General features: G+C 40.1%; 1 protein-coding gene across 3 annotated transcripts in view; it reads left to right on the top strand.

Annotated features, from left to right (window-relative positions):
* Nucleotides 1–17,142, top strand: part of GCN1 (GCN1 activator of EIF2AK4) — a 61,743-nt gene extending 44,601 nt beyond the window's left edge. The window contains exons 43-58 of one of the 3 annotated variants that reach the window (XM_073312943.1): nucleotides 340–457; nucleotides 600–815; nucleotides 1,473–1,637; nucleotides 2,115–2,276; nucleotides 2,770–2,862; nucleotides 3,113–3,256; nucleotides 4,300–4,569; nucleotides 5,048–5,161; nucleotides 5,657–5,887; nucleotides 6,284–6,477; nucleotides 7,020–7,134; nucleotides 8,441–8,537; nucleotides 9,633–9,781; nucleotides 10,648–10,755; nucleotides 12,968–13,186; nucleotides 16,447–17,142. In XM_073312943.1, the coding sequence (XP_073169044.1) occupies nucleotides 340–457; nucleotides 600–815; nucleotides 1,473–1,637; nucleotides 2,115–2,276; nucleotides 2,770–2,862; nucleotides 3,113–3,256; nucleotides 4,300–4,569; nucleotides 5,048–5,161; nucleotides 5,657–5,887; nucleotides 6,284–6,477; nucleotides 7,020–7,134; nucleotides 8,441–8,537; nucleotides 9,633–9,781; nucleotides 10,648–10,755; nucleotides 12,968–13,186; nucleotides 16,447–16,572 (2,521 nt within the window). In that variant the 3' untranslated portion in view covers nucleotides 16,573–17,142. The remainder of the gene's footprint in view (nucleotides 1–339; nucleotides 458–599; nucleotides 816–1,472; nucleotides 1,638–2,114; nucleotides 2,277–2,769; nucleotides 2,863–3,112; nucleotides 3,257–4,299; nucleotides 4,570–5,047; nucleotides 5,162–5,656; nucleotides 5,888–6,283; nucleotides 6,478–7,019; nucleotides 7,135–8,440; nucleotides 8,538–9,632; nucleotides 9,782–10,647; nucleotides 10,756–12,967; nucleotides 13,187–16,446) is intronic. The other 2 variants (XM_073312944.1, XM_073312945.1) reach the window with 2 other exon arrangements.
* Nucleotides 17,143–22,110: the final 4,968 nt, after the last annotated feature.

The raw sequence follows: 22,110 nt of genomic DNA, 5'->3' as shown, positions 1-22,110 counted from the left end.
CATAGACAATGTGCAAATGATTTTACCCACAGGCTATTTTGCTCCTCTTCATAGTTCAGATCAAGGCTTATTTGTCATTTTGCTGCCCTAACATGGGGGCTCTCTAATCTCTGTTTTAGTTTGGAATTCCCTCCATCCCATCATCTTTATAATGCTCTTTCTCACTTAGATTGACGGAATGATCTTTATGGCATCTCATGTGACAATTCACATTGACCTGGTTCTCTTCCTCACCATTTGCTCCCTTGATAGTGTCTAGCATCACAGTCTGTCAGTTTGGACAGGTACCACTTGTTTTCTTTTTTCTGTATGTAACACTGATCTTACTCCCTTTGTCAGGTTTAGCTCAGTTCAGCTCCTTGGGGATCTTCTATTCCATATCTCAGGAGTCACTGGAAAAATGACAACAGAAACTGCCTCAGAGGATGACAACTTCGGAACAGCTCAGTCAAACAAGGTAAGTGCCATTGTCTGTTGCTGTGTTCCCATTTGTGGCGAGAACCTGCTGGAGTGACCTTTATAATGGCAATACCTCTTCTAAGTTTCATGAGGCAAAAAGTGCAATGTTGACTTCACTGGTTTCCTTTTATTTATTTCAGGCCATTATTAGTGCTCTTGGTGTGGAACGGCGGAACAGAGTTCTGGCAGGTCTGTACATGGGCCGATCAGACGCCCAGCTTGTAGTTCGTCAGGCATCCTTGCACGTCTGGAAAATTGTGGTCTCAAACACACCTCGCACACTACGTGAAATTTTGCCAACCCTCTTTAGTCTTCTGTTGGGGTTCTTGGCCAGTACTTGTGCAGACAAGAGAACGGTAAGGGTTCTGCACAGGTGGTACTCTGCTAACAAAGGTTACTCTGTTCATAACTGGTGTTTGAGGAATGTGGTTACTCTTTAAATAAACTGCCCCAAAGCTGTCAGTAACCTAACCTACTTAAACACACATGCATGTCTCCTCTACATAGTCCCTGTTTATTTGGAGCAGCTACGGTGAAATAAACATTTTTTTAAAACCTCCCTTTTCATAGCTGTGTTCCCATCTCCACTCATCATTAACTCTGCTATGAACACTTGCTTATGGATAAAATATGGCATATAAGAGTACAACAAATAGAGAGTAAAAAAAATCACTTCAACCATTAAGTTTCATGCGACTAAGAAATGGAAGTGTTGGGTTTCAGATGTTTGTACTGTTAAAAACTTAAAAGGAAATTAAAATGTGCATGAGGTCATATTGTCTAGAGTGGCAATATGGACTGTATTTCATGAGTGTATACGTAGCATGTATATAGTGTCTCGATGCAGTCTGTATTCGTCTGAAACACTGATGGACTAGGGTACGTAATGCTAACTGCCTTAGATCTCTTACTAGTTAGAATGGAATGTTCCAGTTCAGTTGGAGTTGACACATTCTAACTAGTTGCTTGTGATAACTGTTCAGAGTGACCTGTTGTATGATTGTTGGGGACAGGTTGCAGCACGGACGCTGGGGGATCTCGTTCGAAAGTTGGGAGAGAAGATCCTTCCAGAAATCATCCCTATCCTGGAAGAGGGTTTGAGGTCAGAGAAGAGCGATGAGAGGCAAGGTGTCTGCATTGGTTTGAGTGAGATCATGAAGTCCACCAGCAGGGATGCAGTAAGTTAAATTCCAGAGGGGAAATTTCAAACTTCTTAGCCCATGAGCTGTTATAAAATACATTCTTTGCAGTTAAGGGGTGAAGATGCAGCAAACTTGCTTTATGAACTGCCGTAAAAGGAACTGAATTTCAGGACTTGCAACTATTTGGAACTGCTGTCCAGATGAAAATGTGTGTGTGTGTGTATATATATATATAATTTATGTCTGCAATTGGCAGTCTTAAAACAGTGCAATCTGTCTTCAGATTATGAGACATAAGAGTTGAAAACTTCTTTCAAACTAATCTACTCATTGTGGATGCTACAGATTTTCACACACATTAATCCATCTAAATTTTCCATGAATTAATTTCAAATAAAGAGCAATTTATTTCTATTGTGTAAGTCCTGAGTTCCCAGTTGCTGTGTTCAGGTGTTGCTAATGCTCCACCTGCCAGGGACAGATGTCCTGTAATTGTATCTATATATCTCATAGGTGCTGTTCTTCTCAGAGTCTCTAGTTCCTACAGTGAGAAAAGCTCTGTGCGATCCTCTGGAAGAAGTCAGAGAGGCTGCAGCCAAAACATTTGAACAGCTGCACTCAACAATTGGATACCAGGCTCTTGAAGACATCCTGCCATTTTTGTTGAAGCAGCTGGTAAGTGTTTCAGATATGACCAAACGCTTTTTAAAAAACCTCACTGTAGGACAAGTTTTGAGATTCTCGATACAGGCTGAAGGAGGAGTTGGTCTGTAATGCTAGATCTTTAGGGGAGGGTCACAAGTCTAATTATTTCATTTCTTCCCTGGATTCATCTCTTCTGCAAGAGGGGAAGGGAATGGTCTTCTAGCTAAAGTGTAGAACGAAGAGTTGGAACATCTGAGTAATCTTCTGGCTCTGCTAAATGTCTCCATTTTTCATTTGGGAAGTCACTTAATCTGTGTGCCTTACTAACGAGATTCTTCCCAACCTGGTAGGGAGGCTTGATTCAGAGTCTGAAAAAGGCTTTGAGAGCCCCAGGTGGAAGGACTTATATAGGTGCTGGTTGTATGATTATCCCAAAGATTGTCACTTGAAACAAGGTCTAGTTTGCTGTGGCAGAGATAATCTTGCATGCGAGCTGGCTAACTCCCCTGTACTCTTTCTGTAGGATACTGAAGAGACATCAGACTTTGCTCTGGATGGTCTTAAGCAAGTTATGGCTGTTAAGAGCCGTGTGGTGCTGCCTTATCTGGTGCCAAAGGTATGATTTGGAATAAATCTAAACTTCGTAGGTGTTTTTATTTCTTCTTGCTTCAAATGTTCTCTGCACTGATATTCAAAGACTGGGAGCAAAATTTCAAACTCTGCACAGGTTACTTGCAGAAGCGCTCGTTGTAATTTGGATTATCATGTACCCATGGTTAAGAATTGTTCATGTCTGTGTATTAGTGAGTTGCCTTCTGAAAAACCTTACTGGAGTAAAATACTGTTGCTTCTCCTGTTTCCTTTAGCTAATTTCTCCTCCTGTAAACACCAGAGTGCTAGCATTCCTCTCATCTGTGGCAGGCGAGGCCCTGACACGGCATCTGGGTGTAATCCTACCTGCTATGATGTCTGCGCTGAAAGAGAAGTTGGGCAGTGCTGATGAGCAACTGGTAAGTGGCATAGTTCATTTTTTGGTAAGTAAGGAAGACTAGTATTTTAAGTTCAGTTATAAACAATGTTTTAGGGTTTTTAGATAAATTGATGGTATGTTTTAATTCAGTGCATTAGCCCCTTGATTCAATGATCTTTTTGTTGGTGGTATATCAGGAGTTGGGAAAGTTAGACTACCTGAATCTAAATGGGCTTGGCCAACAGTGTGTCCAATTAACGGGATGTGTTTGTAGCGTTAGAAAACTGGGGCATTAGATGAGAGACTAAAAATATACGTATTTTCTTACAGTTCTTACTCTGAGTGTGGTTCTGTTTCTATACTGCTTCTTGTGATTTCAAAAATATATAATATGCAAAGTCCAGAGTGTTTGTCCCCAAGAATTGATTGTTTTTGTCTGTCTGTTTAGCCCAGTGTAACTAAAAATTAAAGTGATGGGTTCATTGTCTATTCTTAGATGTCTGTTAGCTGATCTTTCAGTCTCCTAGCACAAAGATTCCCATGGAGCTATCTAAAGTTGTCCATAGCTGACATTCCCTTCAGTATGGTGACTTGGATCAAGATGAAGTATTGTGTGCTGGGACCTGTGATCTCTAAACCTCTGCACTGAAGATGGAGCAAAATGCAACCACACTCATTTTATGTAAATTAAGTGCAGCCTTTTGGCTCTTGGGAAGCTACCTGTGCAGCTTCTCATTTGGGCAAATGGGCAATTCTTAATTTTAGAGAGAATCTACCATGTACTCTCCTCTCCATCCTTCAAAAATTGTGTTCCATCCTTAGTTTATGCCCTGGATTTATCATTAAATAAGGACAATCAATTGTTAAAATTAGTTACTAACAAATAAGAAATTGATTTGGGCTCTAGATGGACTACAAGAACAGAAGACCTGTAGGTGGTGTGACTGGTTTCCATTAACAGTAATTAACAACTGTACAATTTATCCTGGAGGATAATGGTCTGTAGGGCAACAGTATTAAACCTTGAGATGTGTGGCTTTATTCTGGGTGAAAGCTAACATAAAGTTCATTCTGACTTTCTAGGAAATGGCTAACTGCCAGGCTGTAGTCCTGTCTGTGGAAGATGATGTCGGGCAGAGAATTATCATTGAAGATCTATTAGAAGCCACTCGCAGCCCTGAGGTGGGAATGAGGCAGGCAGCAGCTGTCATTCTAAACATTTACTGCTCCAAATCAAAAGCAGACTGCACTGCCCATCTCAGGAACCTGGTCTCAGGCTTGATCAGACTTTTTAATGATACCAATCCTGTGGTTCTGAATGAAAGCTGGGATGCTCTCAATTCCATCACCAAGGTGAGATATGGGGCAGGGTTGTTGTAGCAATACAGGCTTGGGAGGGAATGGACTTGGTCAAATACTCTGACAAGAAAACACACTATTTTCACTGGTTTCAGAATTGCTGCCGTGTTAGTCTGTATCTGCAAAAAGAAAAGGAGAACTTGTGGCACCTTAGAGGCTAACAAATTTATTTGAGCATCAGCTTTCGTGAGCTACAGCTCACTTCATCGGTTGCTTATGCTCAAATAAATTTGTTAGTCTCTAAGGTGCCACAAGTCCTCCTTTTCTATTTTCACTGGAAATGAAGTCTTTGCAAAGATTGTAGTATTTTGAGGACTGCACTAGACTAGTAGTAGTATATATGAAAGGTCAGACATTCAGAGAGAGTGGGCATAGATAGCAGTGGCTTATCTCTTGGTAAACATGAGAGGAATTCAAAAATTGTGGTGATTAATGCTGTTACACATCTTTGCCCTTTCTGTCACTCCTACAGAAATTAGATGCTGGGAACCAGCTTGCCCTCATTGAGGATCTGCATAGGGATATTCGTATGGTAGGGAATGAAGCCAAAGGAGAACACATGCCAGGATTCTGTATTCCAAAGAAGGTAAATGATAAGTGTGTAGTGTGGGGCTGTGATTTACCACAATAATACTGTTGTTTCTTTCCAGTAACCTAGTTAATTTGATTTTTGTACCTATCAGAATATTGTAACACTGGAGCATTCCAGACTTTTAGGTGTAGAGACTTTCTATAGGTTACTGCTGTTACTTGATACCCCAGTTTGGGTTTCTGTTGTAAGTAACTATTTGACAACTCTATAATGCACATGAGTCATATTAGTTGTCTTTTTGGTGGACGTGTGAAACTGGACTTCTCTGCCAAATCTTTCAGGATTAAAATTTACTAAGCAGCGAGCAGTTTAGTGAGGCATAACTGCATGAAATCAAACTGAGCAAACGTACTTCTAATGGAAATAAAGATCAGTAGGAAATTGATAAGATATTTCCAAGCTTGCACTTCCAGTGGGAAGTGGGGGGAAAGTAGGTTAGGTGTTGTCTGCATTGTTGGTTCTTGTTTTCTTGTTTGATTCCTGTGACAGGGAGTGACTTCTATTCTTCCGGTGCTGCGAGAGGGAGTTCTAACTGGTAACCCAGAGCAGAAAGAGGAAGCTGCAAAGGCCTTAGGACTAGTTATTAAACTGACCTCTGCTGAAGCCCTGAAACCCTCTGTCGTGAGCATTACTGGACCACTTATTCGGATATTGGGAGATCGGTTCAGTTGGAATGTCAAGGTGGCTTTGCTTGAAACATTAAGCCTTCTGTTGGCCAAGGTAAGATTCCAAATCACTGGTAAACTTCTTTGTTTTTCCTTTTTGTCAAGTCTGAACTCTCCAGATCTGTTAACCTTCTCTACGTAACCAAGTTACACTGGGCTTTTGTGTACCATGTTTAGTTACAAAGAATACTCATGTCATGGGTGTGAAAAACTTCAGTGCTTAATTCTCTGCTTTCTGACAACTGAATTCAGTCCGAGCATGACTTTCCCATTTTTTTTTAGCTGTGTGTTAGGGAGATTCTTCATCTGGATGGGCAAGTGCTGATTTTATCATTTATATCTAAGTGCTGTTAGAAGAGACCACACTTTTTTTGATCTTCCCTGTCTAGTTTTTGTTTCACATTTGAGTGCACGTGATTCCCTCCCACCACCTAAATCTCTGCCTATACAGGTTGGGATTGCCCTGAAACCATTCCTGCCTCAGCTACAGACTACCTTCACCAAAGCGCTACAAGATTCAAACCGTGCTGTACGCCTTAAGGCTGCTGATGCACTCGGTAAATTGATTGCCATCCATATTAAAGTGGATCCTCTTTTTACCGAGCTGTTAAATGGGATCCGTTCCAGTGGGGATTCTAGCATCAGGTAAGCAGTGGAAAATGGGCAGGGCATGAACTACTTGGCAGTAGTGGGAAGAAAGGCAAGTTTAACTTTGTAAAAACACTCAATTAACGTCAGAGATTAGTTGTCTGTAGAGCAGAAGCCAAGGTTATATAAATACTATGAAAGACTCCAATAGTTTGTTTCCTATTTAGCATTTGTTTCAGTCCATATGGACTTGGTATTTTTTCCTAGTTCCAAGAATAAGTCCACCTATCAGTAAAATGCCCAGCTCCCTAAGAAATGAGCCTCGTACTGGAGAAGATTTTCTCTCGTTGTGAATGGCCAAAGAGCCTTTCCAGCAGTAAGCATGACAATCAGATGTGAACCAATGCAGGCATTGTTTGGTGCTGATGGTTTCCTGCCCTTAGAGAAGCTCCATCCCCTTCAAATTTAGGCACACCCACCTTTGTGCTATTCATTGTGTATGTGAATCTGTTGTTGGCAGCCAGCTCCTTGTTCTTTGTTGACATTCTGTTCGGGGAAAACTACAGTCTTGAATTGTAACTTGTGGTTGTTCACTGCAGAGACACCATGCTGCAAGCGCTGCGATTTGTAACGCAAGGAGCTGGTGCTAAAGTGGACGCAACAGTTCGGAAGACCATCACCACAGCGCTTCTCGGAATCCTGGGACATGATGAGGTATTGCTGTGAAGGGCCCGTGGGGGACGTCTCATGCACTCTGTGTGTTTGTTTTTTAATTTAAACGCTGAGCTTTCTAACAGAATTGTTTCCTAAAATAGCTTCCTGGAGGAGTTACTAATAATACACTGGAAAGAGAGCTTCTGTAAAAGCAGGCTGAAGCTCTGCATTGCTCGCTAAACAGAATTTAATCTGTAAAACTGAAATCGCTTCAACACCTTACAGTATGTTGACTGAGAAGCAAATTTTATCCAGGAATAAGATACGTCCCTGGTCAATCTATTGTAACTCCTAAATTTTGTGAAATGAGTGTTTCCTTGGCTGCTTTGTGTGTTTGACCTTCTGTTCCCCACCAACATATTTGTTGAGGCAGCTAAAAACTATTCACTTACCATCAGCCGAAGGTAGGAAATATCCCAGCTGCACTGTAAAAGCATATGTGAAGTCTTAACATCTCCGTCAGTATAGATAACCTCAATGTGGTTATGCAGTTCCCTTTTTTCGGAGGGGTTACATTCTCACTGACAAAGAAATTATCCAGTTTTAAAGAGGCATGTGCTGCGTATGGCAGATTGCAACACTTACTCTGGAACCAACATAGCACTGCACCGCAAAATCAAAATTCACATTCTGTAGTAACTGCCCCCTTATTCTACATCCGTAAAACACAGGTTGCTGGCATGTTAGAGATGGAAAAACTCTCATTGCAATGTAAATATCATAGAATATCAGGGTTGGAAGGGACCTCAGGAGGTCATCTAGTCCAACCCCCTGCTCAAAGCAGGACCAGTCCAATCAATGTGTGGAGAATTGCAATGGCAAACTCATCATTTTGGCAAGCTAAAGTAACAACGGGTGCTAAAAGTTTTGAAGCAGGGCATCTTCACTGCAAAAGGGTATTTTGCAGGCGGACAGCAGGCACCACTGCTGTGTTTCCCAGCCTGTAAATCAAGAATTTGAGCTTTCCATGTCCACAAAAGGCTCTCTTAAATCACAGAGGTGAAAGCAAATGTGTTTTCCATGTGTATAACTCAATGCTTACATCAAGGCAGTGGTGCTGTACTTTGCACTGAGCTGACCATTTTGGCTGTGGGCTTGATTTTAAATTTTACTGCAGTGTACAAGAGAACTTGGAGTTGACTGAAATCAACAAATGGTGGGGGTGGGGAGCTGGCTGTGAAACCTTCATTTTCCTTTGTGTTTTTGTTTCAGAGCTTCTTTTGTCACTTAGACAATTTCCACTGAGAAGGCAATGTGTATCAAACTCCTCTAATCTTTGCCTTTCTCCCCCTCCTCTCCTTTGTAGGATGCTACCCGCATGGCGTCAGCTGGCTGTCTAGCAGAGCTGTGTGCATTTCTGTCAGAAGAAGAGCTCAGCACTGTTCTGCAGCAACACTTATTGGGTATGTCTGGCAGATAGTTGTAAATATGTTCTGAAATAAACAGGGCGTTTTATTAATTATGAAATCTTAAACTGTGGAGAAGGCCCTAAGTACTGCAGAGTAGCACTTTCAGTCACTGGTCCCACAGGCTTTCGTGACTTGTGTTCTCAATTCTTAATGTTGAGCCTCTATTCTAGGGCCTCTATTGCACATTCCTCTGCTAGTCTCCCATTCATTAGTGTGCACTCTCATCCGCAGTGGGGCCTTGGATTACTCCTGTAATTTGAGACAGTCAGTGCTCCGTTACCCAAAGGGCAGGCAGAGTTGAATTGGGGATACATAGAACATGCAGAGTTGAATGGAGAAGCTATAGACACTAACATGTACAGCTGAGGTCTTAGTGTAGCAGACTGATGCAGCAGACCAAAAAGGTTAGAAACCTGTGTACTGTAAAAATACATTTTTATAGCAAGTTTTGAAACAGCTGCCACTTTTTGTGTCATTTGGCTGTAACATTGAGAGATTGTGGAATATCAATGCCCTAAGACTTCTAACTGCTCTTGGAGAATTAACTCCGTTGTCCTGGTTTCTGGCAAAAACATTAATTCTCCAGGAATGGTTAGTGGTTTGGGGGCATTACTATAGCATTCCACTCTGTGGAGTTAAAATGGGAATCTAGTGATTGGTTGCTATGAATCTATGAATTGCCAACAAATGTGTTTATTTCATTGAAGAGATGTAGCTTCACTAATGATGACAAGATCCTTTACATTTTTAAATTGTTACATGTCAGAGAATAATACCTAATTGAGATCATCCGAGGCAATGGGATGAGCATGGGGCTGGGAACCAGGAACTGCTAAATTGAATCCACAGCTATGCCAGACTCATTTTGTAGCCTTAAAATAAGTCGCTTCTTTGTTCCAGTTTCCATAGCTGCAAAATGGGTCTCACATGATAGAGTTGTTGGGTTTAATGTTAATGTTTGCATAGAGCTTTCTAAGCAAGGTATTATTGAAGTGTTTGTTTTTTTTATGAAAACAGACAGATGACAAAACTCATTTATATTTGGTATACTGGGTAGCAAGGCTCAATATTGCTCTCTCCCTCTTGCAGCGGATGTCTCTGGGATTGATTGGATGGTGAGGCATGGACAGAGCCTTGCACTGTCTGTGGCTATAAAGGTAGCTCCCAGCAGACTATGTGCCCCCAAATACTATAACAGCGTTCAGGAGAGGATCCTGAGCAACGCCACGGCAGACAGGGTAAGCACTATCTGAAGGCCATCCAGAGCATTTCCCGAGAGCTCTGTCTGTTGCACTGTAAACAGTTTAAAGCTTTGCAGACTCTCAGTGCTACCCAATAAAACTGGGACAGCCCTCAACCACACTCTGAAGAATGTTCCATGAACAAAGAGAGAGTTCTGCACTTGAGCTCCTTGATTATTCTGATTCTCATCTGATTTCCACTGTCCCTGGAAGTGGTTGGTGTGTGATGGTGTGTAAGTTGTTGAAAGTGCTCTTTGTTGTCTATATTTTAAATTTCACACTTCTGGAGTTCGTTTAATGTGCTGAACCCAGAGCATGTTTGGAAAGCACTTCAGATACAGGCTCATTCCTCTTTCCTCCGACCTTACTTCAGTGAAAGTTGTTTACATTGCTGAAGCAGTTTTCAGCATGACCACACAACTGTCTGATCCTCCTATGATAGGTGCTCAAGTTAGGACTAGAATTACTAGGGAATGAGGGTCTCTTTCATCTTATGAAGAAGGTCTGTATGTAGGCTGACCATCATGGTGTGACTAATTAATACTTAGGAAAGATAAAGTAATAGTTGTGCATATTTAGCTTTGAGAGGCAGTGTAATCCTTAGCGATGGGACTCTGGATATATGATTTCTATTCTTTGCTTTTCTACTGACCTGCTGTACGACCTTGGGCAAGTAATTTGACCTCTCTCTGCCTCCGTTTCCCCTCCTTTCATTTATCTGTCTTGTCTGTTAGACTGTAAGCTCGTCAAGGCAGGGATTCGCTCTTACTCTGTGCATGTACAGTACCGAGCACATAAAGGCCTCTACACACTACTGTAATAATTATAATAACGAAAGTGCCCTGGTTCTCTTTGTGCTGCAGATCCCCATTGCAGTTAGTGGTATCAGAGGAATGGGTTTTCTTATGAAATACCACATAGAAACAGAAGGAGGAAATCTGCCTCCCAAACTTGCCAACCTTTTCATTAAGGTGAGCCCAAGAATGTGTCATTTAAGTTTTGTGCTACCTGAACTATTCTGCAAAGACCATAACCAATGGAATGTGGCCTGTATTGGGGTCAGCTGCAGAGGGTCATTGGCCAGTTGATGGTTTGGTCAATTAAACTCTCAGTACTAGTTGTAATATGAAATAAAAGCAGTAAACTTGGACATCTTGTATTTTGAATCTGTGAACCCGGGAGTGCTTGAGCATCTAGATTTGTCTGCAACAAAGTACAAACAAAATGGTTTTTGATACCTTTTAGTTTTTAGAAGCCTGTGTATGTTCAGATAGTGTTAACAGCACAAAAAAAAGGGGCTTTACACTCAAACCTTCGCCTCCTGGTTATACTTTTACTAGTGCAGATAGATAGCAGGTACATAATATACATGTTGCAATAATGGTGACTTATAAAGGAATAAGTAAAAGAAAAATTGAGCTTTTGTAATTTTTTGCTGCTGCTTGCTGTATGAGGAAGACGTGAAAATGCCTTTTCCCCCCTTTTAATATTTCTGCCTTTTTTTTAAAACCTAGGAAATATCCAGAATGTTAACTCTCCTTCCCTGGTTTTGGTGCAGCACTTCCCACGTTTTGCAGCTCTCACCTCTTTTCTTATTAAAGAGGCGGGGATGCTAACAAAGATGTCTTTTCTCTACAATGTCCATCACTGACGTTAAATAGATACTAACAAAAAACCTGAAGCAAACCAGAGTTTTAAAAAGTCTAAAAATCCCTTTCTCTCTGTTGCTCTGGTTTCAGTTTCTTAATGCGTCACCTTTTTACCAGGGTAGACAGGAGCTGAATTTCTAATGTGAAAACCAAGCAGAAGCCCTCTTGCCCCTTTTTCATTGGAAAAAAAAAAAAAACCTCTCAGGACTTTTTTATACAACATAAAGAAGCAAAATTGAAAAAAGACACAAGCTCAATTGTTTTCTTTGCCAGTCACCTTTAATTGGCAATAAAGACATTTATTTTTGTTTTCAGGATTTTTTTTCCTTTTTAATTTAAAAGCTCTGAAGCACATGATTAGGGCCCTACCAAATTCACGGTCTATTTCGGTCAATTTCATGGTCATAGGATTTAAAAAATCATAAGTTTCATGATTTCAGCTATTTAAATCTGAAATTTCATGGTTTTGTAATTGTATGGGTCCTGACCCAAGAAAGAGTTGTCAGGAGGTCACAAGGTTATTGTAGTAGGGTCGCGGTACTGCTACCCTTACTTCTGCGCAGCTGCTGGTGGGGCGTCGCCTTCGGAGCTGGACGCCCGGTCAACAGCCATCACTCTCCAGCCACCCAGCTCTGACGGCTGGCAGAAGTAAGGGTGGCAATACCACAACCCACCTAAAATAATCTTGTGACCCCCCCTGCAACTCTCTTCTGGGTCACGATCCCCAATTTGAGAAACGCTGGTCTCCCCTGTGAAATATGTATAATATAGGGTAAAAGCACTCAAAAGACCAGATTTCACAGTCCATGACGTGTTTGTCATGGCCCTGAATTTGGTAGGGCCCTACACATGATATAGACCACAGTGGCTTCAAAGCAGCTCCTGTTATGTGAAAGCATATCAGAAAGTACTAGACATCCAACATTTGTAGCCCTTACATTTAATTTGTATGACACATTATCATGTACTGTGGTATAAATATGCTGTTAATACACATGAATATTGTGATAAAACCAGTGTGGTGCACAGTAAATCATAAATTGGTTAAGGTTAAAAAGAACAGAAGGGGCAAGTTCATATTAAAAATTAAAGGTTGTAAAACTCATTTAAAAAAGGCAACGGTGACCCATAGCCACTGCTCTGACATGTCAGGCTTCAGACTGTCCCAGGCTTTTATTGGAAAATGAAAACGACCAAAAAGAGGACATTTAATGGAAACACTCAAATTCTCAACTGTTGCTGTGCTAGTGGTCATTGCTGTTTCCTGAAGTAGCTGCAGGGAAACCACAGGACCTGCAGACAACCACAAGCTGCAAAACTTTTATTTTAAAAAGGTGTATTGTTGTCAAGTTACAATCCTGACTTATTCTCATTTAACAGTTTGCTTAAACTTGTTGGTAGATAATGAAAAACAGAAATGTACTGTGGGGAGAATGAGGAGCATCTGCAGTTCTGTCCGTGCTTGTAGTCTTTAGTTTAGCTTCCCTATCAAAAAGGTAAATTGAAATTAAGGATGTCTTTGTGTGTCAATCAGTGTCTCCAGAATCCATCCAGTGACATCAAGTTAATTGCAGAAAAGATGATCTGGTGGGCGAATAAAAATCACCTCCCCTCTATGGATCCTCAAACAATTAAACCAATCCTCAAAGCACTTCTGGACAATACAAAAGACAAAAACACCAGTGTGAGGGCCTACAGTGACCAAGCCATAGTTAACCTCCTGAAGATGAGAGAGGGCGAAGAAGTGCTTCAGGTATGAACAAGAAACACTTTGCTACCTAGTGGAAGGCCATATCATGTTGTGTTGCATACGAGTAACCTAAATATTGTTGTGGGTGGAGCCTTTTATCTTTGAATATATAAATGAATCTCTTGCGGTATAAAATATTACAATTGATGGATGTGGGGCGGGTGGAATGGGGAATGTTTCTTGGGTTAGCATCTAATTCTTCATCCTAGATCAATATTCTCATACAAACTTCCATATTTCTCCACTTGGCTATCTTGGGCATACATGGTTACAATGCGGTAATATATATCACTAAAATGTATCAAGCTAACTTCCCTTCTGTACCCAACAATTAATAGCCACATCTTTAGAATGCTATTAGGCTTTGCCATGCTGTTGATTATAATAAGGGTCATCTGTATATGAACATATTTCTGTAGTAGTTGCGCTCTGAGCTGTTGTAGGATGGATGAAACATTCCTTTGCGTGTCAATGTCCAGAATTCTTTTCCAGCTCTAAGGTATTTTTATTTAGTGCTTATGTCTGAATTTGTGGAACCAGCTGAAATGCTTTGATGTGCTTGTAAGTGTGTAAGAATTTTTCTTTGTGTGTTTCTTGTTTGAAATTCATAGACTTTAAGGCCAGAAGGGATCATCATAATCATTTAGTCTAGTGGTCCCCAAACATTTGAGGGTCACACCCCCACACATACCCCGCTGGGAGCTGGGCCATGCCTGTGGGTGGCGGTTGAGAGAGATGCAGATGGGTAAGGGGACTGAGGCTGGGGCTGCAGCTAGGGGTGGGTCTGGTGCCGGAACAGAGCTGTGGCCAAGGCTGGGGGATGGCGTGGGGCCGGGAGCGGAGCCATGGCTAGGGGTGGGACCTGAGCAGAACTGGGGGGGGGGTGGGGGGGGCGCCAGAGCATTCCCTCCCCACCCCCACCCAATGATTCTCCATGCCCTGCTAAGGGAGACATGCCCTACACTTTGAGGACCTCTGTTGTAGTCTGAACTGCACATCACAGGCCATAGAAATTTAAAGATTTCAAGTTACAGAGAATCCACCATTTACTCTAATTCAAACCACCAAGTGACCTGTGTCCGACGCTGCAGAGGAAGGCGAAAAACACCTAAAGTCTCTGCCAGTATAACCTGGGAGAAAATCCCTTCCTAACCCCAAATATGATGATCAGAGCATATGGGTGAGACTCACCAGCCAGACACCTGAGAGAGAATTCTCTGTAGTAACTCAGTCCTCCCCATCTAGGGTCCCATTTCTGGCAGTTGAGGATATTTGCTACTCGCAGTCACAGATGGGCCATGTACCATTGTAGGCAGTTCCATCATACCATCCCCTCCCTAAACTTATCAAGCTCAGTCTTGAAACAAGTTTGGGTTTTTTTGCCCCCTCTTCTCGCCTTGGAAGGCTGTTCCAGAACTTCACTCCTCTGATGGTTAGAAACGTGGTCTAATTTCTAGCCTAAATTTGTTGGTGGCCAGTTTTATATCCATTTGTTCTTGCATCAACATTGGCACTTAACTTAAATAACTCCTCTATCTCCCTGGTGTTTATCCCTCTGCTGTAGATATAGAGCGCCTCCCCTCAGCCTTCGTTTGTTTAAGCTAAACAAGCCCAGCTCCATAAGTCTCCTCTTGTTAGCTAGGTTCTCCTTTCCTCTGATCATACGAGTAGCCCTTCTCTGCACCTGTTCCAGTTTGAATTCATCTTTCTTAAACATGGGAGACCAGAATTGCACACAGTATTCCAGATGAGATCTCACCACTACCCTTGTCCAATGATAATACTTCCTGGAAATACCATGTTTGATGCGAAGACTGCATTGGCCTTCTTCACGGCTGCATCACATTGGCAGCCAGTAGTCATCCTTTGATCAACCAATACACCCAGATCATAAGAACATAAGAATGGCCATACTGGGTCAGACCAAAGGTCCATCCAGCCCAGTATCCTGTCTACCGACAGTGGCCAATGCTAGGTGCCCCAGAGGGAGTGAACCTAACAGGTAATGATCAAGTGATCTCTCTCCTGTCATCCATCTCCACCCTCTTCTTCCTCTTCCTGTCACTTCCAATGCATCCCAGTTTATAGCAAAAATTCTTGTTGTTGGCCCCTAAATGCATGACTTTGCACTATTAAATTTAATCCTATTTCTATTACTCCAGTTTTCAAAGTCATCCAAATCTTCTTGTATAATATTCCAGTCGTCCTCTATTAACAATACCTCCCAACTTTTTGTCATCTGCAAATTTATTAGTACACTCCTCCTTTTTTACCAAGGTCATTCATGAAAATGTGAAATAAGATTGGTCCCAAGACTGATCCCTAAGAATCTCCACTAGTCACCTCGCTCCAGTCTGACAAGTCACCTTTCAGCATGGCCTGCTGTAGTCTTCTCTTTAACCAGTTCCTTACCTACATTTTAATTCTTGTTTTAATCTCCATCTTTTCCAATTTAACTAATTTCCCATGTGGAACTGTATCAAATGGCTTACTGAAATCCAGATAGATTATATCTACTGTATTTCCTTTGTCTAGAAAATTGGTTATTTTATCAAAAAAAGAGATCAGGGTAGTCTAGCACAATCTACCTTTGATAAAACCATGTTGTATTTTATCCCAATTTCCATTTACCTGTATGTCCTTAACTAATTTCTCTTTCAAAATTTGTTTTAAGACCTTGCATACAATTGAGGTCAAATGAATGGGCCTGTAGTTTCTCAGAGCATTTTTGTTCATTCTTAAATTATACAACATACAATTGCAGAGAGCTTTGTGTCCAGTGGTATTCTCATCTGTTCATATTAGACTTAACCAGAAGAATTTGTGGTAATGTTGAGTATTTCCAAACAGGTTTTATTTAGTCTGTAACCCTGAATCTTGCTCTCCATACCAAGGATGTTAAACTCTCAATTCTAGTCCTAAAAAAAAAAAATTAAAAATGCACACCTGTTTAATTATAAAGAGATAGAACTTTGAATGCAAGAAGCTAGACAGATCAATTATGTATGAAAAGCAAGATTTTTATGTTTGACTCCTAACTGAATTTTATTCATTAGATCTGTTGGGAGAAGAATTACAAGAGTTTTCTTCAATACAGCTGTAAATTTGGGTATAAATTTAGCCAGTGTTTATGTTCTGACACACCCTGTAAGATACTGAATTTTTTTAATGCTTTTTTTGGGAATAGAAAAAAATAGATAAGGGCTAATATAGCATTAGGAGTGAATGCTTTTATTGGTATTATCTTCTTCCTCTTTCCATAGTCTGTCTCCAAGATCCTAGATGCTGCCAGTCTGGAGCTGCTGAATGAGAGCTGCAGGAGATCTCTGAAGAAGCTTGCCAGCCAGGCTGATTCTGTTGAACAGATCGATGACACTATATTGACGTGATATTTAAGATCCCGAAGAAAAGAAAACACTGAACCAACAGCTGCATCAGCATTTCAACTCAAAAACCAATGTTAAATGTTTTCATTTTTGAAAATGTTAATTCCGATGGGGGCTTATGAAAAGGGCTCCCAGAGAGTATTTTAATATCAAAAATATACCAGAATAGCCTTAATTAGACCTACATTCACTAAAAATTGAAAATTTGGTCCCCTTTTTGAAACTGAATGCACAAGAGACCATCATACCAATCAGTATCAGTTAATTGTAACTGATTGTGAGGTGTGTCTTGAGCATCAAGCCTGTGCGTGAAACCCGTTTCCTTCTCAGAAGTGTGTAAAAGCTCTAGTAAAGGAGCTTACACTGGTCTTTTCCACAGATCTTGTGCAGAGGAAATAGAAATCTGTGAAAGTTAAAACGTAATGTTTTTGTGTACTAACTTGTGGTGGTTCTGAAGACTGAAAATCCCTGTAAAACTACTATTTAAAATAGCCTTAGAAATTTCAAATGCAAAAGGGGGATTAAATGCAGATTGTTTGAAGATGGAACGTTTAATAAAGGCTTTGAATTTAATGCTGATGATGAAAGCATTTTTCTTTCTACAAAAGTATATTGTCTAAATGTAGAGCCATCTTATGCCAGGTATATGGGAAAAGTTTTCCCATGATGCGTGTACTTTTTGAGCCATTTTTTTCAAGAGATATTTGGAGCACTAATTTTTTAGTGTACATAACATTGCAATGAACAAAAGACCTTTCCAATATTGAAACAAGCTGGGGGGTTTGGAACCAAGGCAAGACTAACACAATTTTAAAAAAACCTGACAAGTACTGATTTCAACTCAGTAACTACATTCCCTAGCTCCCACAATTCTGTTGGTCAGTGGCATCTTGAACATACCGTCTTCAGTTGCCCAACTGTTGAACATAACAGGCCTCCACTTTTGTGACCTCTAACACTTGGTAGTGAATTAAGATTAGTACTAGTTTTAACAAGATTGATTTTTTTTTTTTTTTGGTCATTTTTCTGGTCATTGAACTCTGATCTGAGTTATTCATCTAGCAAGATCCACTTCAGGAATTTATAGTTCACCAATACTGTTGGCCCCATATACAGAGAGACATCAGAAAGCTCTGGTAGCAGGAAGCTGAGGTATTTTTGGAAGATAAAGTGAGATTTTTGTGTTCTCTAAGATTGTTAAACAAACCATATCTATTTTATCGGATAAAAAATGGTGAAGCCTAAGAAATGCAGAGCACTAAGAACTTTTGTTTGAAATATGAAAAGAGACTGCTTTGACTCCTCAAAAAGCAATGAAATTTATGGGCTCAAATCAGGATGAATGGATAAGTGTGTTCAGTCCCATACATTGAAGTTGTTTATCTGATCATACAATCTGGAGTAATCCCATGTGGTTATTAATGCTGATTCATAGATACTAAGATCAGAAGGGACCATTATGATCATCTAGTCTGACCTCCTGAATGGCCACAGAATTTCACCCACCCACTCCTGCAAAAAACCTCTCACCTATGTCTGAGCTATTGAAGTCCTCAAATCGTGGTTTAAAGACTTCAAGGAGCAGAGAATCCTCCAGCAAGTGACCTGTGCCCCATGCTACAGAGGAAGGCGAAAAACCTTCAGGGCCTCTTCCAATCTGCCTTGGAGGAAAATTCCTTCCCGACCCCAAATTTGGCGATCAGATAAACCCTGAGCATATGGGCAAGATTCACCAGCCAGATACTACAGAAAATTCTTTCCTGGGTAACTCAGATTCCACCCCATCTAACATCCCATCACAGGCCATTAGGCCTATTTACCATGAATATTTAATTGCCAAAACCATGTTATCCCATCATACCATCTCCTCCATAAACTTACCGAGTTTAATCTTAAAGCCAGATAGATCTTTTGCCCCCACGGCTTCCCTTGGAAGGCTGATCTTCTGTAGCTGCCATGATGATGGGAGTAAGTAGGAAAGGGCTTGATGATCTGGACCATACCAATACTGAAACTTAGTCAGGAATTAAAAACAGATACTAAAATAGAAAGAAATATCCCCTAGGGTGGCCTTTTTGGAGGGTTGGGTTTTTCTGTTCAAGAGTGTATTGCTTCAAAATCTGACAAAATGATCTTACTCTCCCCTGAAGTGTCCATAATATGATTTGTGATCCTGCAGGATGAGATGTGTGCTATATAATTTAATTATTTGACTCCCCTATGGTGACTTTATTCTATATCATGTTTCTACTTTGTTTTGGTAAAAGTTGGTGAATTGTATGTTTCTTGAATGAACAGAAATTAATGAACATGACTAAACATAGTCATAAAAGGGTGAAATTTACCCTAGTGCTGTGAAGGGCCTAAATGCTGAGGTCTTTTGCAGGCTCACTGCATTAGAGTGAATTTCACCCATTATGCATGGAGTTGTATTTTGTTAGTAGATGTTATGCACTGAAACAGACTTTAAAAAGTTAATATCGTCCAAAAGGTACAAAACAGCAGACAGCAAAATGTTCAATGGATGTACTGAAAGTGCACCTATGTCATTATAGTAGACAGGCAGAAAAGGGAGGAGAATGCAGCAGATTCCCTAAAGAAGGGTGGCTAGATCATTCAGTAATTGAGAGCACTGGTCCTACACACACATCATGCACACTCTCTCTTCATGATTTATATATGTTAGTCTCCACTTGCAAAAACAACTAGAAGAAAATTATACTTACAGTTTAAAAATTACTGTTGGCATGTGAGTAAAAGTTGGACATGGTCAATGAAGGATACCTATGATTCTCATTATGTTGTAGCTTGTAAATTAAGGGATCCAATTTTTATTGGCGGAATTAAATATTAAATTTTAAAGCCACTACATACACTTTTCTCCTTGTATAGTGTCAAGTGAAAAAATATGGTGAATGAATACAGTCTCATTTCAGGAAAGACTATATGAATTCATCTGTGTTTTTAAGAAGATTAAGGTAACTTTCAATATTCTATTTAACTATTTTAAAAAAAAGTTTAAAGCTGGCTTTAGTCATCTTGATTTGTGTTTCTGACTATGTAGAATACATTTTGATGAATAAACAGATAACGTATAGTCAACCAGAAATAAAAACACTCACCAATTTTACCATAACACAGAAATTAAACCTGATCAGTGGGTAAACCTGATGCGAACTGGAGATGAGAGAACTATTTATTTCATGTCAGACATAGATGTCTTGCAAAAATCACTCTTCAATGGAAGAGAAGATATTCCTACCACTGATGAAACAAACAGCCTTGAACTGCCAAGTTACTGTCAGGGGCAGCTGAACTATATGCAGATCAAGACAAGCACACAGGAATGTATGGGAGAGATGTTTAAACTTGCAAGATACTTAATCCTTCTTCAATGGAAAAAAGAAAAAAAATGGCGATAGTGTAAAATCTTCAAATGTTTGGATTTCTAAATAATTGAATCTCATTTTATGGAAAAGCTGTTCTGTAAAACTGATACTGTTGTGAAATGTCCATGTTGCAGTAGTAATGGTGTTAACAAGCCCCAAGCATTCAAAATCAGGAGGCAGGCTCTATGAAGATTAAAAATAAATACACTTGGGAGGCTTTATTTGCCTCTTGTTGTTTGAGCATTTGGGGTGTATGTTGGTTAAGTTTTCAAGCTTTTCTCCACAACCATGTGGTCTTGAAATTCACTTTAAAAAAATTCAAGCTGAGATTCTCAAGACTCCGGGAACTGTGGCTTTACGAAAAACTCCAAATAGTGCAAGATTTGTAATTATAATCACAAGCATTGATGACACTGCTAAAGGGAAATATACAGTGGGAGTTGTTTTTATGTGCCAAAAACCTTCACTACTGGAGCTGCCTTTCTGGTCCTTAATGGGCATGATTAATCCAATAGTCTTTTCCAGAGTAATTGATTAACTGCATACAAATAGGAAAATACTGGCAGTACTATTATAATATCTGTCTCATTATAGGTGATAGGAAAAGAATCCTAAAGGTGCAATGTATAATAAAGGCAACAAGATTCTGATCCTTCATGATCTGAGCCGCCTCATACTAGTGTGGTAAAAGAAATTTAAACCCCTCAAGTGAGCTGTCAAGGTTCCTTCCCCACTCTGAACTTTAGGGTACAGATGTGGGGACCTGCATGAAAACCTCCTAAGCTTACTTTTACCAGCTTAGGTTAAAACTTCCCCAAGCTACAAACTATTTTACCTTTTGCCCTTGGACTTTTGCTGCCACCAACAAATGTCTAACCGGTATTTATTATTGGGAAAGAGTTCATTTGGAAACGTCTTTCCCCCCCAAATCCTCACCAAAACTTTATACCCCCCTTCCTGGGGAAGGCTTGATAAAAATCCTTACCAATCTGCATAGGTGACCACAGACCCAAACCCTTGGATCTTAAGAACAATGAAAAAATAATCAGGTTCTTAAAAGAAGAATTTTAATAGAAGAAAAAGTAAAAAGAATCACCTCTGTAAAAAAGGATGGTAAATACCTTACAGGGTAATTAGATTCAAAACACAGAGAATCCTTCTAGGCAAAACCTTAAGTTACAAAAAGACACAAAGACAGGAATATCCATTCCATTCAGCACAGCTTATTTTCTCAGCCATTTAAACAAACAGAATCTAACACCTATCTAGCTAGATTACTTACTAAGTTCTAAGACTCCATTCCTGTTCTGTCCCTGGCAAAAGCATCACACAGACAGACCCAGACCCTTTTTTTTTAATGACATGAGCATTTTGAGAAGTAAGCATAGAAACAGCTATATTTTCAGTAAACATGTCATTTGTAGAAACATCATATTGATCTGATTTCAGAGACATTGAAATCAATGGGAACTGCAGGTGCTTAGCACCTCTACAACTCAGATCATGTTTCTTTTAGGCCATTAAGTATGGTATGGTCCTACTACAAAAAAATCCTCAAAGGTAAAACAATCCTGTCCCCTAAATGACACAAGTAGAAGACTGATTCAACTACATTCTGTTTCTCACAAATGTTATGAGTCACAGCATTTTTCAGTTTAACTCTCCTTGTTTGCCAGGCCCTCTGTCTCTTGCTAAGCTGTAGACACTTACCTCAGTGACACATGGGTTGTATTTTTTTTTCAGTGCTAATTATACTTGTTCCGATTTTAAATAGTACACACAAGTAATGTATTTGTGAGGGTTAATAAATTGTAAACATATGGTTAAATCCAGTAATCAGCTCAGTTTATTGAACTACTAACTTGTGTCAATATTTTGGCTTGAATCTGTGCTAAACAAAATTTGACATTCCTGTAATTGCTTTGAAGACACATCCAGTATCTAGGACATTGATTATAGCTGTTTCTTCATCTCCTGCTAGTGCATCTCTGCAGTGTATGCCTAAAAATTTATAAGTGAAAAAAATCCTGAATAAACGCTAAGCAAAGACACACTCATGGACTTTAAGGCCTGAAGGGACCATCATGATCCTCTAGTCTGCCCTCTTGCAGATTGCAGGCCACAGAATCTCACCCATCCACTTCTATAATAG

The sequence above is a fragment of the Lepidochelys kempii genome, chromosome 15, assembly GCF_965140265.1.
Source record: "Lepidochelys kempii isolate rLepKem1 chromosome 15, rLepKem1.hap2, whole genome shotgun sequence".
Taxonomy (NCBI): Eukaryota; Metazoa; Chordata; order Testudines; family Cheloniidae; genus Lepidochelys; species Lepidochelys kempii.
The sequence above is the reverse complement of the archived record's forward strand: the minus strand, read 5'-3'. Positions and strand labels throughout refer to the sequence as shown.